The following is a 17,145-nucleotide window of genomic DNA, read 5'->3' on the forward strand; positions in this document are numbered from 1 at the left end:
CTGTCTATGATCTTCACCAGCCTTTTGAGGTCAGCTGAATCATTCCTGCTAAACATCTTTAGATCTGAACAAGTTGAGGTTGGAAGTGCGGAAATTGCATCATATTCTGGTTCACTAGAATCTGAGTCTGTTGACCATAAGCCTTGAACATGTCAATAAGAATATTTCCTATCCCAGGCTCTTGCCTGAGGGGCTGATTGTAAGGTAGTTGCAGGTTGGTTGTTTTAAGAGTAGATTGTAGGATGGGAGTCTACAGTCAAAAACTAATGTTGATATTACTCAGTGAATCATGTGTGTTCTTTTAAGGACCATATTGTAAATGTGACTAAGGGCTATTTGATAGATACATTTGATAAATTTAAATAAGTCCTTTAATACATGATGGGACAAAAATAGCCCCATTGAAGCAACTGTTCTTAATCTTTTAATTAAAGCAGGGGTTAGGGGTTCTCAAATGGGAGGTCATGACCTCTTGGGGGTTGCGAGGTTATTATGTGGGGGTCGTGAGCTGTCAGCCTCTATCCCCAACCCCCGTTTTCTCCTCTAGCATTTATACTAGTGTTAAATTAAAAAACTATTTTTTAATATTTTTAAGCAAGGGCCGCACTCAGAGACTTGCGATGTAAAAGTGGTCACCAGTACAGAAGTTTGAGAACCACTGATCTACTGTTGACTATCAAGACCAAAGATCAGTTGTTTCTTGTGTATCAAAATAGGGTTTTCTGTTTTCCTGTTATTTGATGTTTTACTGCATTCACGTTCAAATTCTCTGCTTTAACATGAAGGCCACAGTTGGAGATCCTTTTAGTCATATACCCACTTCAAATGTGAACAGTAGTTTGTTTCCAGAATCTGCTTCTGTTGTCGAACTGTTTAAACACAGGCAGTAGCTAACATGCTTGCTTTGGAAACCAAATGTTGCTTTCTTTCATGGTGGGGAAATTAAAATTGGTAGGGGGGAAAAAAGTAGATTTACTGGGTGTAGCGACGCTCACTGTGGCCAAAAGTTTCTTAATGTAGTTTATAACTGGTCTATCCCTTTAAAGCCAAGAGAGAGACTTATTTTTCCATAACTGCGCCATAGGAATGTGGTTTTTAAAGTGCACTAACATGTTGTGAATTAATGAGTCCATGTAGACTTTGCTGGTGCACCCTAAAGGTTCCCTAATGCATTTCAACGTACATCTCTGTTAAAGTGCATGAGGGCGTCTACATGGACCCATTAATGCACAGCATGTTAGTGCGTTTTAGAAATCACACCCAAGCCCAAAGATAGAATCATAGAATGTCAGGGTTGGAAAGGACCTCAGGAGGTCATCTAGTCCAACTCCCTGCTCAGACAGGACCAGTTCCCAACTAAAATCATCCCAGCCAGGGCTTTGTCAAGCCTGACCTTAAAAACCTCTAAGATAGGCTCTTGGGAAAGCAAGTGGTTGTTTTCCTTGTAAAAATCTATATACTGCATACAGTTTTCATGGAACATAGGAACTGCAAAATTATTCTGGATGTTCTGTCTGATTTTTTCCTATCCCAATATCATTCCTGCCTTTGCTGATGATCTGTAGTGTTTAGGATATATTTCCGTATTTTCAGCTGTCACTTTTATTCATTATATAATAAAACTTTTTTTCATTAATTTAAAAGTGAGTTCAAATGCAGAATGTGAAAAGAAAACCTTATCTCTAGAAGTTCTTGCAGTTGATTTGTTACCAAACCTTGTTAGCCTGAGTATATCTAAGGGTCAATGACAGGACCTAAATTGGACCCTCCCTAAAACCTGCAATTTTTTAACGACTCCTCGTCAAAGTAGAAAAAATCTGTCTTCAAAAGGATGGTGGAAACAGTTTAAACCTCTAGGCTGAGGAGACCAGTCAAAGCAAGAGCAAACCCAGCCTGTCTGGGCCAGAAATTTCCAAAGTGGCCACTGATTTTAGGGTGCCCACCTCAAGGAATATTGAATCTTATTTTTCAGAGATGCTGAGCACACACAATTCCAATTAAAGTGAATAGGCATTCAGCATCTCTGAAAATCAAGCTTGAAGGTGTCTCAGTTTGGACACCAAGAAATGGAGGTATCTAAAATCAGTGGCCACTTTGGATAATGTTGCCCTTAGTGTATTAACATGGATGTAGTTGTGTAATGTATACTGTGTTGCCTTTTGTTCTCCTGCTATCTCCCTTTTATGAGTGAGCAAGGGATTTAAATTGGAGAGCTTTGTCACTTTTAGTCTACGGCCAACCCAGAGAGGAGCAGAAGGACAGTGAGTGCATGTGCATATTTATTCTCCAGTCACAAGAACATCTGCCTCTGATCCCCAACAAATTAAGTCTCCCTGGTTTTCTTTGTTTGTATTTTACTGTTTACTAGATGCAATATTAAGATTGTTGCAGAGCTTGTTTTGGAGGGTTGATAATTTTCTTCCTTGTGTCAAGGAGACCTGTTTAGAAAAAAATTTGAAATTTAGGAGAAAAATAGTTTGGGCCTCTCAATATTAGCGATTTCACTGTCCAGGATGCAAGTCATTGTAGTTGGGAATTTAATTTTTGTTGCTGGTGACAGGCTTTATCTCATTATGTAAAAGAGTGCATGGTGCTACTTTGCAAATCAAGAATATTTTTGTAATATGGAGAGATCTTTTCACACAGATTAACTGAACACTTGTTTTGTTCACATGCAAAATCATTAGCAGCACTTGGAGATCCTAAATTTTCAAAACTGTGCACCCAAGTGAGGGTGCTCAGTGGTGGATTTCAGGTGTTCCGCTGTGGAGTTGGATGTCCTATTTAGGCGACCATCCTTACAAATTAGGCCTACTTTATTCATGCAGCGGTTTCACAGAGATCTGAAACAAAAATGTTCTACCTGAAAGTTCTGCTAAACCTGAAAAAACGTATTACACTGAGAGGAATATTTTAAAGTTGAAAACTAAGCTCTTAAGGGGGTTACTAGGCATCCCCTCATGTAGTCTATGTGTAGCTAATTATAATACACATAAGGTTCAGGAGTTTGTTTTCCCTGATATGATGGATGACATCAGGTATATAGTTCCAGGTGATTTATAGGCAAGTCTGATATTGTTAAAATCTCCTTATTTCTTATAGTTTGGATATGATGACTGCATCTCATGTAAGTTTTATACCAGAAAATGGATAGAGACAACTATTTTAAAGAAACACCTAGGTTAAAAATAATTTGAACATAACACGAGAGATTGTTAAAAAGAAAAGAATTTTAAAGGTATAATCTACTTTTTTTCTGTTTATGCAGTTTACCTTTTCTCAGGGCAGCAACAATATGCTACTGAGGGCTTTATGTGGCCCTGAGTTTGGACTATGGGGGGTGTGAATTGTAGCGCACAATAACATGCTGCGGTCTAACTGTCTTGTGTGGACGCTGCTTGCGTGAGCTAAAGGGTACCTAATTTGCATTAACATTGTCCTTACTAAGTTAATGCGAACTATGTATCTTTTAGTTTTCACCAACACAATATACTCCAGGCAGTTGGAGCATAACAATTCAGTGTGGGCTGCAATTCGCACCACGGTAGACCACACTGTGGCACAGTGTAGACCCTAGTCTTAGTTTCAGTTGTGTTTCTAGTTTTCTCTTTTAGTTTGTCATGCACAAGCTGCAATATTTGCTTTGCAAACACTGAAGGAGAAATTAATTAATTAACAAAAAATCCAGCTGTTTACACTGCATTCTAAAGACAATTCATTGAAATGCTAGGCTTAAGACATATCTTTATAACATGTAAATTGTTGCCAAATTTGCCTTGACATTAGAGGATTATGTCTATGGCCTTGGCTACACTGGCACTTTACAGCGCTGCAACTTTCTCGCTCAGGGGTGTGAAAAAGCACACCCCTGAGCGCAGCAAATTACAGCTCTGCAAAGCGCCAGTGTAAACACTGCCCCAGCGCTGAGAGCGCAACTCCCAGCGCTGTAAGCTAATCCCCTCGGGGAGATGGAGTAGCAGCACTGCGAGAGCTCTCTCCCAGCGCTGGTGCTGTGACTACACTCGCACTTCAAAGCGCTGCCGCGGGAGCGCTACCGTGGCAGTGCTGTACGGCTGTAAGCGTAGCCATACACTATGCTGCTGTTTTTTGGCAGCTCTGTGGGAGCCTGCAAAGGAAAATGCAATTGGACTTGTGTTGTCTTTGTAGAATTTTGAAATATTAAAAAAAGCTCTGAACATTTTTTGTCCAAAAACATTTTTTTTCTTTAAGTTTTTAAAAGTTGAAGTAGCACTTAAATATCCCAATTTGGATTGAGACCCATTGTTCTGGGTGCTGCGCAAACATAGAAATGGACATTCAGTTCTGGTCTATTCTGGCAGAGATGAACGATGTCCTTGTAGGATCAATGAGGGTGTGCTTTATTTTTTGTTTTTAATGAAAACCCACCTAACTGTTCACAAAGGCTTCTAAAGGTCCAGAAAACCCTGATTCTGATGGTGGTAAATCAAGTTTTACTTTTCAGGACAGAAAGTACTGCCCTCTTAAAACCAAAATTTCCAAAGTAGTCATGTATTTTGGGTGCCCAACCTGATATACATAGCATCTAGTTTTCTGAATGGTTGAGCACCCACAATTCTAATTCATGCCATTAGGGACTGCCATTGCTCAGCAACCCTGAACATTAATCTGTAAGGTGACTGTGTTCTGCTCAGATGGCTCAGTATCTGTATACTCTGTTCTGGGGAAGTCAACTGGCTGTGGGCTCTGCCTGAAGCTGAACTAAAAAGTGGCTACACATGTTGCCAGCATGTGCATGATGGGACGTGCACAGAGGGTGGCCTTTGCGGCAGTAAAGGGCATGGTGCATTGTATACCTGAATGAGCAGGATAAAAGGAATTTTTTTTATATGTTTGTTTCTGAAATGCCCTGTAGTCAAATTGGTTTGAACATTCAGCAGTTTTTAATGAGATTCATCCACTTCATTTACTTTTTAAAAAAAAGAATAATATTATGACATTATTTTGTCATGTATGCCTTAATTTTGCATTCACAGAATTTGATCTATTTCTACCTGTTGCTTAAAGTTTTCTCTTCCCTTATCATTTCCCTCTTCCTCCTCCTCCTCCTTTTCCTCTCCTACTTAAGCTGCCCTAATGTGGAGACAGCACTGAGAATGAGTTTGACTTTGGATTGTTTGCAAATTCGAGGTTACTCATCGCTATTAATAACACTTTAAAGACTTTTTCTCCTGAGTCTATGAACGCTTGAGAGAGACAGCTCTAAAGGCCTGATCCTGCACCATTGGTCAGTCAATGAGAGTTTTATTATTGACTTCAATAGGAGCAATCTGGACCCTGAAAACTCAAACAACACTGGCTCTTGTCTCAGGCCTGGTCTACACTGTGGGTGGGGGGAATCGATCTAAGTTACACAACTTCAGCTATCTGAATAATGTAACTGAAGTCAATGTACTTAGATCTACTTGTCAGGTGTCTTCACTGTGCTAAGTCGACTGCTGCTGCTCTCCTGTCAACTCCGCCTGCATCTCTTGCTTCAGTGGAGTACCGAAGTCGACGGGAGAGTGCTCGGTGTTCGATTTATCACATCTTCAGTAGACATGATAAATCAACCCCTGTTGGATCGATCACTCTGGAGGTAAGTGTAGACATGCCCTCATTAAGAGAAAACAGTGTTAGGCTTCAAACTAAGGGCCTAATCCTGAAAGGTTCTGAGTGCCTCAGCTCCCATTGACCTAATTTACCTGAAAGGGCGTTAAGTTTATAATTTTTTGGCAGTACCTTATCCCCACCTGGAGATGAATACTAAATGGTTTTTGAAGAGTCAGTGGTTGAACTGACCAGCCTATCAGCCGCGTCAAACTAGCTCAGAGTTGTTTCAGGAGTTCCACTCAATAAGAGACATACAGACATAAACAATTCAAAATATTTCACATTAGCAGTAATGTATAGTTATGTTCTTAACAGTGAGATGAAAGGTGAAAAGCATTAGACTGAACTCGTAGTCAGAACTTAAAAACTTACTTAATGGTCTTAAAGATTTTAACTACTTCTACAGTATAAAATATTTAGGATACTATCTTGCAGATACCAGTTTTTAATTGTAAATGCATCAGTATTATTTAGTTACGACCACACCAAGGAGTTGACAAAGTTGCTTGCAGAACAGTTCCAACAGAATGTACACCATTAGTAATCTTTCACTTTCCCATCTCTAAGTACGTTTGGCACAGATCTTTTTTAAAAAAGGCATGAACCTTTTGAGAATTTGTACATAATAGGAATTTCGGTTGGGAGTGAAATTAAGAAGGGCTTTTTGGATCTTTTTGAAGAATCCGTCCCAGCATTATATAAATCATATGAAAGTGCCTGTAATTAGCAGATTCATGCAGTGACCTGATTTATCTAGAATTGATTGAGAAGGCAGGAGATTTAAAGTACTGTTATTTAGAGATGGAAAGCTAGTTAGATATTATTTATTTTGTTGCGGGAGAGGAAATAGGGTCATCATGCAGTTTTTCTTAGAAATTATATTTCACACAACTAATGGACTAGTCTTAGTTATCATGGACTATTACCTTTTCACCCTGAGTGTTGTAATGTTTTCTACCATAATACTACGTTTAAATAAAGAGCTATACCTTTGAAGACTGTTAATCAAATGTCCTCAATACATTCCTCAGGCAATTAATCAAAATAACCAATATTGATTTTGGAAAGTGGGAAAAAAAGATAAAGACGACACTTCTGACTTCATCATAATGAGATCTTTCCCTAAAATAGGCTGTACTCAATTTAAATACATTTGTATTAAATTAAAAGTCAGTACAGGTAGGGAGAAATAATTCACACTAGCAATAAATGATAAAATGGGGGAAGGAGCAGAGCAAAGAGCTGTAGATGTATACATTCAGTGGGCCAACTTCTTCAGTCTAAATTCAGTGAAGTTTTTCCAGTTTTATGCTAGTGTAAATGAGAACAGAATTGGCTTAAGAAAGTGCAAAATAAAGTGTTTCCCCTTAAAATTAAAAAAAGACTGACTACAGGGAACACAGGTGTTAAGGCATTGATTGATGCTATGATTTGAATCAGGCTTACTGCAGTTTATAGTACAGATGGTACTATGGGTATTGCTGAAACAGTAATTCATGGTTTCTGTTTCCCTCCTTCTCTATTAGATTCAAAAGATCTGAATAATCTAAGGGTGGAATTTTTCCATTTCCAATTACAGCCTTTATCAAATAAACAGTTTTCCATTGCATATGAAATATTTCCATATAACTGAGTTATCTGTGGTTGTTTCCTTGTCAAATTGTTGTGAACTCTCTTGTTCTTCGACTAAATGAGCAGTTTCTGAGACTCTGTTACTAGACTCTGCATTAAGCAGTCTGGTCTATTTTTTTACTTCAGTGAATATTTCTGCTTTGTACATTTGGTAATTACATTGTTTAACTTACTAAATCATGCATTAATTAAATCTGTTGGACATAATGATTAGGGAACACCGTTACCTCTGTGTTTTCTTAAATGATCATTTGGCGAAGGGATGGGGGGCAGAGGATAGAAGGCCACAGGTATGGCGAAAAAGTCGTAGGGATTACGGCAGTGGAATCCAAAGTTTTATTTAAAAAAATTAAACTTCCAATTATTTTGGTTGCTAGGATTCTTTTCACTCTGCAAATCAATATTGCATTTTCTTGTCAGCTGTGCAGCCAGCCAGACTGAACGCATCAACCGAGGTGTGAATGCTGCCTGTTGATGATAATAGGGATTATCTTGGAAGCAAGGATGAGAGAGGTTATTACTTAAATGCCAATGCTAATAATACAGGAGTACCCAATTTACCATTGAAATTAAATTCCAATTTATAAATTAAGTTGTTGGAGCTATCTGGAAAATGCCTACTGAGCCATTTTTTGGCCAAAAAGCAGAACATTTTATAATGAAAATATTAAGACAATGTTTTACTTTCCCAGTCAGCCCTAGTTCTTAGTCTATTGTGGGAAAAAGATCTTCTTAAAAAAAATTCATAACAGTAAATTTTGTAGTTTGTCTTTAAAGCCACATATAGGTGACAGTGTATTAGTGGTCAAGAATGCAATAGTTTTCATTCTTCCATGTATACTGCCAAACTAGAATATTGCAGGTTCTTTAACATTTCATAAAATAAAAACAAACCTTCGCCAACTGTTTGTGCAGACTCCTTTTGATCTTGTGGACAGTAAATAATAGTGCTTTTTTGTTTTGTTTTTTGTTTACTTGGTGGGTTAATGTATAGGATGTGTTAGTCTAACTTTATGTGTTTTAGAACTTAATTTGCGTATTTAATTTATTGACTGTGGAATAACAAAAATGTGATGTACACTTGGGACTTGATCCTGCAAATCTTTGTGCTTGAGTCTGTGCTTGCCTGCATAGTTCAGTTGCCTGCACTTGGATTATGCCTATGAGTAAGGATTACTCCTGTGAGTAACAGTTTACAGGTTTGGGTCTATAGTCATATAAGAGAATGGAGTGTTTCTGCAGGATGCAGACATAAAACACAATATCATATTAGAGTCTGATTTTGCAACATTCAGAGCATCTCCTAAAAAGTGCTGAGTACTCTCAACTACTGGGAGTTTAGGACCTTGCAGAATCAGCCCTAGAAGGTAATGAATTACCTCTAATTTTTAAAGCATTGTCACTTGCTAATGGCCAATAATTAACAGTCTTGAAACTAAGATCTGACAGTTCTTTCCTTTTTATTTGACATTTGCACACAAGACGCAGGAGTGCCTAGGACTTGAATAGTTTGTATAAGTTAAATTAGTTTTATGGTTTTAAACAATGTGTAACCTTATTAAAATGTGCTCCCAGCAATATTTCAACACTCTGAGTACAATTTAAATGCCTCTTTGTAAACTACAATAAAAGATGTTCAAAAGTACAAATAAATTCTAGCATGCACGTGTGTACACATTTTCTAATATATCACATACACATATAAACACACCATATAAAGAGAAATGCAGTAGCTCTATTTCATGTATTACAATACAGCTGGATTCTTTCCACAGTTTTAAATGCAGTCATTATTCTATCCAGCCCATTTGGAAAGTGTGTGTAATTCATAGCTCTCCCACTACCCCTTTAACATTAAAGAAATGCCTCATCTGCAGGATTTTTTATTTTTATTTTTTTAAAAAGAAAAGTTTAGAAATTGTTTCGATAGTTATGCTAGCTTTGAGCAACAAGACACATCTTCTGAATCCAGTGTTTTTGGAAATAATTATTGATGCTGATGATTTTTTAACCAGAAATAGCCATTGGTTGCTAAAAGAAGCTTTCCTCCCACTTCTCTCTTACCTTATATGCATGGACTGTAGAATTCCCTGGTTTAGCTATTGCTCTATGGTGTTGGGATTTCAGTTCTCCTAAGCATCAGAGATGTGAGCATTCCGGCAGTTACACCAAACAATGAGAGAGAGACTCCTTGCATGCCCCAAGCCTATGGAGCATTACGTCATTGCGTTGCCATATAAGGAACTCCGTGTTGTGCAGACTCGTCGTGTCTGACTAGTGTACTTTAGTGATAGCCAGAACTTAGAAAGCTTATTAATGTGTTCTGGCTCCAGCTGACGCTCAGGACTGTGAGAAATATTTCATTTGTCTACTCAGTTCATGGCCAAAAAGAATGTGCGGAAGGCATGGGTAACAGCAGTTCCTCTTTATTATTGATAATAAAGTCATGGAAAGTCGTTAGCTGATTATTTTATAATGCTTTCCTCTTCGTTTCTTAGCCCAGCATTAGAAAAAACATGGGCATCTGACTTAATAAAGTTGCCTGGAAGGGGTTTGTAATTTTTTTGTTTTTAAGATGACTAAAAATGTGAGGTTAGCTGAACCCCTCTGAGAGTGATATGAGCTTCAAGCCTTTTTTTTTTTTTTTACTTTCTGTAAAAAGTCAGGGTCCACAAAGGATAGTATTTTATTTCCTGATGATGTAACTACAAAACAATTCTTCAAGTGATGATGGGAATGCCAGATGAAATCCTATTTTATTTTCTTCAATGTTTTTCCTACAAAATCCTTTTTTTCTTTTCACATGTTTGTGTTTCAGCTAAGGCAATTAGGAGTTTGACCAACTATTTTTAGTGAGAAGGTTTTAAAAGAAACAAATCATTTGGTTAAGGGACTGAGGAGACAAACAGGAAGATATAACCGTAGGACTTAAAATATCTCCCTGATTTCCTCTCCTCCAGCCCCACCACCACCCCCTAAAAACATTGAGGGACTATCTGCAATATGTAGGGGATTTGCTTGTTGAAGCCCCATTTAGGGTTAATGAGAGTTAACTGAATAAACCTCTACATATTGATATGAGAATTAGTCCATTAAGTACTTTCTAAACTTATGTTCTGCTCTGCTAAATGGATTATGGATGCATCTGCTTCATTTGCACCCCCTGAAATTTTAGTCTTCAGATGAGTTGGTGTGTGTGTTTACTTGAATCTGTTAAAAAGCTCATAATAGAACATTTTTATTTAAATGCAAATAAGAAGGCCAATGTGATGGACAGTACTTGTGTTTAGATAGGGATATCGTTTCCAGGTGCTAGAACAAATAAATACCAAAAATACATGTTTTATGGAAAAGACAGTGTAAGCATAATAAACACATGGGGTGAAACTTCTGTCCATTAAAAGATGTTCAGGCTTTACTCAGAAATTTCAGTGGATCTCTTTGTACCACTACTGCAGCGGAACATATTCCAAATTCTGTTGTGTGTGTGTTTGTGTGTGTGGATGTGGGTATGTATGAGTGTGATGGGTGTATACATACGTGTGTGTGTGTGTATTGCTTGAGAAGGGATCAGACCTGTACATCTTTCAAACCTAGTTGGCATTATAATTGTCCATATATAAATCCCTCCCAAACTATATCTGGGAGACTGATATGCCTTATTATGAGAGAGACAAAGTGAGTGAGGTAATATCTTGTATTTTGTTGGTGAGAGAGACAAGTGTTTGAGCCTTGTTATGGTTTGCTAGTCCTAAAGACAGAACAACATAATTTATTTAGCACTATGTGTAGATAACTGTCCATTGGCTGAAATTGGTGTTCAGATCCCTTAGCTAACATATGTTTGACCAGGAAATAATATTTTACACTTGTATAAGTACCTTTCATCGGAGTGCTTTACAAATGTTAATTATCCGTCACAATACCACATTGAGGTGCTGTAGCTCACTTCACTTTCCACTGAAAAGTCACCTCCTTAATGTGTGTCTTGGCATCTGTTTAACAGAGCATAGCAGCACTACATAACATTTTAAGATAGGAAATGTAAGCATTTCTTTCCCTCGTCCTTCCCCATTCTGTTTTCTTCCATGTCGCAGTCTCCACACTTCATGCCTGCTCTCCATTGATTGATCCTATCTCCATGTTAAGTTTACCTAAGTTCCAAGTGCCCTTCTACATCATATGGTCTGTTAGAATTGTGTGTACAAAACTTTGAGGAGCAGAACGGTCCCAGCATTCCTATAAAACAAAAGGACCATCCTTCCCAATCTGGCTCTGTTTTGATGCTGCTACAGGAACACCCTGTTGTTAAGGAACAAAGCCCAGATAGTGCTTATTGTAAGCTTGTGACATTCTCCTGCCTGTGTGGGGGTATGGAGGGAAATGCAAATCCCCCTGTTTATAAATCCGTGTTTACAGCAGGGATGGTCAAAGTGTGACCTAGTAGTGTTCCTGATTAATCCTGCTCTGCAATAAAAATGTTCGCCTCTGTAGCCTGTTGCAAAGCAGCTTTGCCACAGTGCATCTGCCAAGCATGTAATTACCTGTTTCCACTTGCTTCTTCTATAATGTCACAGTTTAATAATGGCGGGGATAGACGACTATTCCAAGTACTAGGTTGAAATACACCTCTACTCCGATAGAACGCGACCTGATATAACATGAATTCGGATATAACGCGGTAAAGCGGCGGGGAGCCCCTGGCCCTTTAGAGTGCCACCCAAGCCCTGCTGCTTTACCATTATGTCCGAATTCGTGTGGAGCCCCGGGCCCTTTAAATCACTGCCTGAGCCTGGCTTGGGCAGTGATTTAAAGGTCCAGAGGCTCTGGCTGCTGCGGGGAGTCCAGGCCCTTTAAATACCCACCCGAGCCCCACTGTTGGAGCTCTGGCGGTGATTTAAAGGGACCGGGGTTCCCTGCAGCGGCTGGAGCACCAGGCCCTTTAAATCACCGCTGGGGAAGCCTGTCCAGTCCGGTGCGGCATACCGGCCCGAACCTGATATAATGCGGTCTCACCTATAAGGCAGTGAGATTTTTTGGCTCCCAAGGACCGTGTTATATCGGGGTAGAGGTGTGGTGAAGAATTTTGTGTCAGGAAATATGTTATGAGAATTTCAACCCACTGATTAAAAAAATTAGTCTCAGTGTAATAGGTTGCCCAAGAGCCTTCCTTGTTGCTTGTTATACCTCTAGCCCAGAGTCTTTGGATGAAATCCTGCTCTTACTGAATTCAGTGGCAAAATTCCCTTTGACTTCAATAGAGCCAGGAATTCACCCTCAGTCGGGATATGTTTACACTGCAGCATGGGTTGACTGACCTCACATGCTAAAAACAGTAGCATGGACATTGCAGCATGAGTGGGAACACAGGCTACCCACCCTCGTACTGACCCTGGGGGTGAAGTGGGTTTGTACTTGTTGGCTAGCCCATGCTGTAATAGTAACACTGCTATTTTTAGTGCAATAGCGTGAGCAGAGCTAGCACTTCTCTGCCTACCTGGGCTGGGAGTCACAGTCTCAGCTACAATGTAGCCCTACCCTCAATGACAACCGTGCACCTTGTACAGGTCAGTACTCATTTGTTTACCCCAATCAATCAATGAATCCGTTTTGTCGTTATACTGATTTGCAGTGTTTCTTTCATAACGAATGCACATACCTAACATTGTACGCTGCCCATGAGCCTTCAGTTTTGTAGCTCAGAGTTGCCTAAACCCAAACTGTGGCCACTTCAAAGACTCCATAGACCCCACTGCTGAAGCTGAGGTTTTCTGGTTTCAGTGAAGATGCTGAAGTTGTCAGGATGCTGGAGTGTCCTGTTCTTTTAAATTAATTTTATATACAAACCAATGGAAACACTTTAAAAAAATTATATTTTAAAACTCTTATGTGCATCCTCCAGAAATGATTGATTATGCTCACATGTTTCTGTGGTATCAGGGCACAATCCTGCAAGATGCTGTCTATCATATATGTATCAAGTATCAGGGTGTAGCCAAATTAGTCTGTATCCACAAAAACAACAAGGAGTCTGGTGGCACCTTAAAGACTAACAGATTTATTTGGGCATAAGCTTTCGTGGGTAAAAAACCTTATGCCCAAATAAATCTGTTAGTCTTTAAGGTGCCACGGGACTCCTTGTAATCATATATGTATGTTAGTACTGAATACAGAGATAGTTCTCTTAGCGTTAATGAGTATTTTAGTCATGCATCAGCTTCCAGGAGCTTCTTATAGGTTTGTGTCCTTACAGAGGCCATGTCTACATCTAAAATTTTGCAGCGCTGGTTGTTACAGCTGTATTAGTACAGCTGTATAGGGCCAGCGCTGCAGAGTGGCCACACTTACAGCAACCAGCGCTGCAAGTGGTGTTAGATGTGGCCACACTGCAGCGCTGTTGGGCGGCTTCAAGGGGGGTTCCGGGAACGGGAGAGCAAACCGGGGAAGGAGACCAGCTTCGCCGCGGTTTGCTCTCTCGTTCCCGGAACCCCGAGCAAGCAGGTCTCCTTCCCTGCGGTTTGCAGGGTGGCTCCGGGAACGCGAGAGCAAACCGCGGCGAAGCTGGTCTCCTTCCCCGGTTTGCTCTCTAGTTCCCGGAACCCCGAGCAAGCAGGTAAGGAGAACCGCTTGCTCGGCGGTTCGGGGAACGAGAGAGCAAACCGGGAAAGGAGACCAGCTTTGCCGCGGTTTGCTCTCTCGTTCCCGGAGCCACCCTGCAAACCGCAGGGAAGGAGAACCGCTTGCTCGGCGGTTCGGGGAACGAGAGAGCAAACCGGGAAAGGAGACCAGCTTTGCCGCGGTTTGCTCTCTCGTTCCCGGAGCCACCCTGCAAACCGCAGGGAAGGAGAACCGCTTGCTCGGCGGTTCGGGGAACGAGAGAGCAAACCGGGAAAGGAGACCAGCTTCGCCGCGGTTTGCTCTCGCGTTCCCGGAGCCACCCTGCAAACCGCAGGGAAGGAGACCTGCTTGCTCGGGGTTCCGGGAACGAGAGAGCAAACCGCGGCGAAGCTGGTCTCCTTTCCCGGTTTGCTCTCTCGTTCCCCAAACCGCCGAGCAAGCGGTTCTCCTTCCCTGCGGTTTGCAGGGTGGCTCCGGGAACGAGAGAGCAAACCGCGGCAAAGCTGGTCTCCTTTCCCGGTTTGCTCTCTCGTTCCCCGAACCGCCGAGCAAGCGGTTCTCCTTACCTGCTTGCTCGGGGTTCCGGGAACGAGAGAGCAAACCGGGAAAGGAGATCAGCTTGATTACCAGAGGCTTCCTCCTTCCACGGAGGTCAAGAAAAGCGCTGGTAAGTGTTTACATTGGATTACCAGCGCTGGATCACCAGCGCTGGATCCTCTACACCCGAGACAAAACGGGAGTACGGCCAGCGCTGCAAACAGGGAGTTGCAGCGCTGGTGATGCCCTGCAGATGTGTACACCTTCAAAGTTGCAGCGCTGTAACTCCCTCACCAGCGCTGCAACTTTCTGATGTAGACAAGCCCAGAGTTTACTGATATTTCAGTACCCAACACCTTGTTTTATGCTAATCATTTGCTATTTTAAGGTTGCTAAGTGACTTTAGTGTTACTGTTATTTATTACTTGTACTCCAGTAGCACGTAGGAGCCCCAATCATGAGCAGGACCCTATTGTGCTAGGCAGTGTATCAACAGAGCAAAAAGATAGTAGTCCCTGCCCCAAAGAATGTACAATCTACATAAATTCCTACATTGCTGCCAGTTCAGATTTTAACAGGAGGAGTGAAGCGATCTTCATTCTACAAGGTGATTGATCCAACTTTGTACTCGCAGTGTGTAAAAAGATGCAGTCCTTGTGAGTGAAACTCACTGCATCATTGGGAGAACTGCAGAACATTAAGGTCTGACCACCATTCTCTACCATAAAAGAATTAGATAAGAGGGGAAAGCCTATTATTTAGGTCATGTTGCTTCTCTGTCTCCCTGAAAACAAGCTGTGTTTCCTTAGTGACTAATCATAGTTTTCAAAATTGTTGTTGCACTCGCAAGTATTACGGCAGGATAGAAAAACCAAAGAATCACAGAAATTAGAGACAAAAAGAAAACCCTATTAAGTCATCTAGCCTGTCTTATGCCAGAGCAGGACTGCTCCCTGTAGTGTGTTATCGAATGCATTTTGTTTTTGGCTGATTACTGTTTACATTAATGTTACTATTTAAACTGTGATAGTGTCCACTCTGTGGAAGAGCTTACTTGAAGAGAAGGTCCCTACTTTAAAGAGCTAAAAAGGCACAAGCACATGAAGGATAGGTGAAGAAATATATAATGTGCAAGGAAATTGATTGGGGTGATGACGGGTATGTGTGTTAGTTACATGTTTTAACTTTAAAATTAAGTTAATTAAATTCTTCCCCTTCTGTCCATAATTAAATCTCTTGTCCCCCCTCCCTCATCACCCAGCCTTTCCTAGCTACAGTTTCATAATCCTAACCATTCTAGCATTTGATTCTGTTTCCTTTGCGATTCACATCAAAGATAAAAAAAAGGACCTCAGTTCAGCAAATTATTTAAACATATGCTTTGTGTTTTGCTGAATAGGATGGACTTAAGCATCTACTTAAGTTTTATCATGTGTTTTAATGCTTGGCCAAAATAGGTCCTCAGTCAGCTAGTTCATGTTGATGTTGCCTGAATAATTCTTTTTTTACTTTTGAAAGGATACTACCAAGTAGTTTAGGTCCAAAATTTGGATTATACCAAATAGCCACAGAAATTGAAAAATTGTCAATTTTTCAATTAAAATTGTAAATACTTTTGAGACCATTTGTTCTTCTGGAGAACAGTGGTTGTGTAATTGGATATAAACATTTGCACACAGTGCTGGAAAATCAGAGGTAACAGAAAGCAGTGTTGATTTCAGGAATGAGAACCAAAGTGAAGTTGACCAGTCTAGTTTCATTGCCTAACATACATGATGAACAGGTGAACTGATGTCCAAATATTTGTTCTAATAACCTTGTATTTTTTTTCTGAATACATGTCTAACCTTGTTCTGTTGAAGTCTGTGGGAATTTTGCCATTAATTTAAATGGGAGCAAGATCAGGCTATCCATTTATTTTATAATTTGATAGTATCCCTTTTAAATGATTAAAGCAGTTTAATTTGATTTTCCCCTGCCCTTAACATCTTATTTCATAGACTACTAGATCTCACCATTAATTTTTTTTCTGGTTTTCAGACTAACTTTTTCTTCACTTTAGTTTCTGCACTGTAGTGAGATAAATGTTGAGGCTTTTATGGCTAAATAAGAGTCTGAACCCCACTGATGTCCAATAGATTGTATATGTGGGGGGAAGCAGTGGAAAGTTCTTAAAGGTAACATTCTCTTGTATCATCTGGCTTTCACTGTGGGCCATGGACAGAAGCAGATTCAGATCTTCATTCCTTTGGCAGAGGGAGAGAACTGGGTATCCAAACTCTTGTATTACCTAGTGCAGGGGTTCTCAAACTTTCGTATGGTGAACCCTTTCACATAGCAAGCCTCTGAGTGCGACCCCCCCCCCATAAATTAAAAACACTTTTAAATATATTTAACACCATTATAAATGCTGGATGCAAAGCAGGGTTTGGGGTGGAGGCTGACAGCTTGTGACCCCCATTAATAACCGCACGACCCTCTGGTCCTGACCTCCAGTTTGAGAACCCCTGATGTAGTGTTCCTTGTCTCCTGTTTGGTAGATGCTACCAACTTCTAAGCCAGTTCTTATGAGAACTAGTTAGGTCCTTTTTCCTCAAGGCACAGCCTCAAGACATATAGTGACTGCATCTCTTCACTTAACCACTGATTCCTTTTCTCTTGACAGAGTCAGAAGACATTCCCTACCGGGTAGTGCATTTAGTTTCTTATTGTGTATATGTGTCCTTG

General features: G+C 40.3%; 2 protein-coding genes across 4 annotated transcripts in view; one reads left to right on the forward strand and one right to left on the reverse strand.

Annotated features, from left to right (window-relative positions):
- Positions 1 to 17,145, forward strand: part of CMSS1 (cms1 ribosomal small subunit homolog) — a 383,107-nt gene that overhangs the window by 59,150 nt on the left and 306,812 nt on the right. The gene's annotated exons all lie outside the window — the stretch shown is intronic.
- FILIP1L (filamin A interacting protein 1 like) overlaps positions 1 to 17,145 on the reverse strand; it is a 304,322-nt gene that overhangs the window by 44,056 nt on the left and 243,121 nt on the right. Inside the window, exon 1 of one of the 3 annotated variants that reach the window (XM_030583072.1) lies at positions 9,328 to 9,445. The exons of the other annotated variants lie outside the window; for them this stretch is intronic. Within the exon in view, the coding sequence (XP_030438932.1) occupies positions 9,328 to 9,338 (11 nt within the window). The 5' untranslated portion in view covers positions 9,339 to 9,445. Of the gene's footprint in view, positions 1 to 9,327; positions 9,446 to 17,145 lie in introns of those variants that run through there. 3 annotated transcript variants of the gene reach the window in all.

Source organism: Gopherus evgoodei, chromosome 1 (genome assembly GCF_007399415.2).
Source record: "Gopherus evgoodei ecotype Sinaloan lineage chromosome 1, rGopEvg1_v1.p, whole genome shotgun sequence".
Classification (NCBI taxonomy): domain Eukaryota; kingdom Metazoa; phylum Chordata; order Testudines; family Testudinidae; genus Gopherus; species Gopherus evgoodei.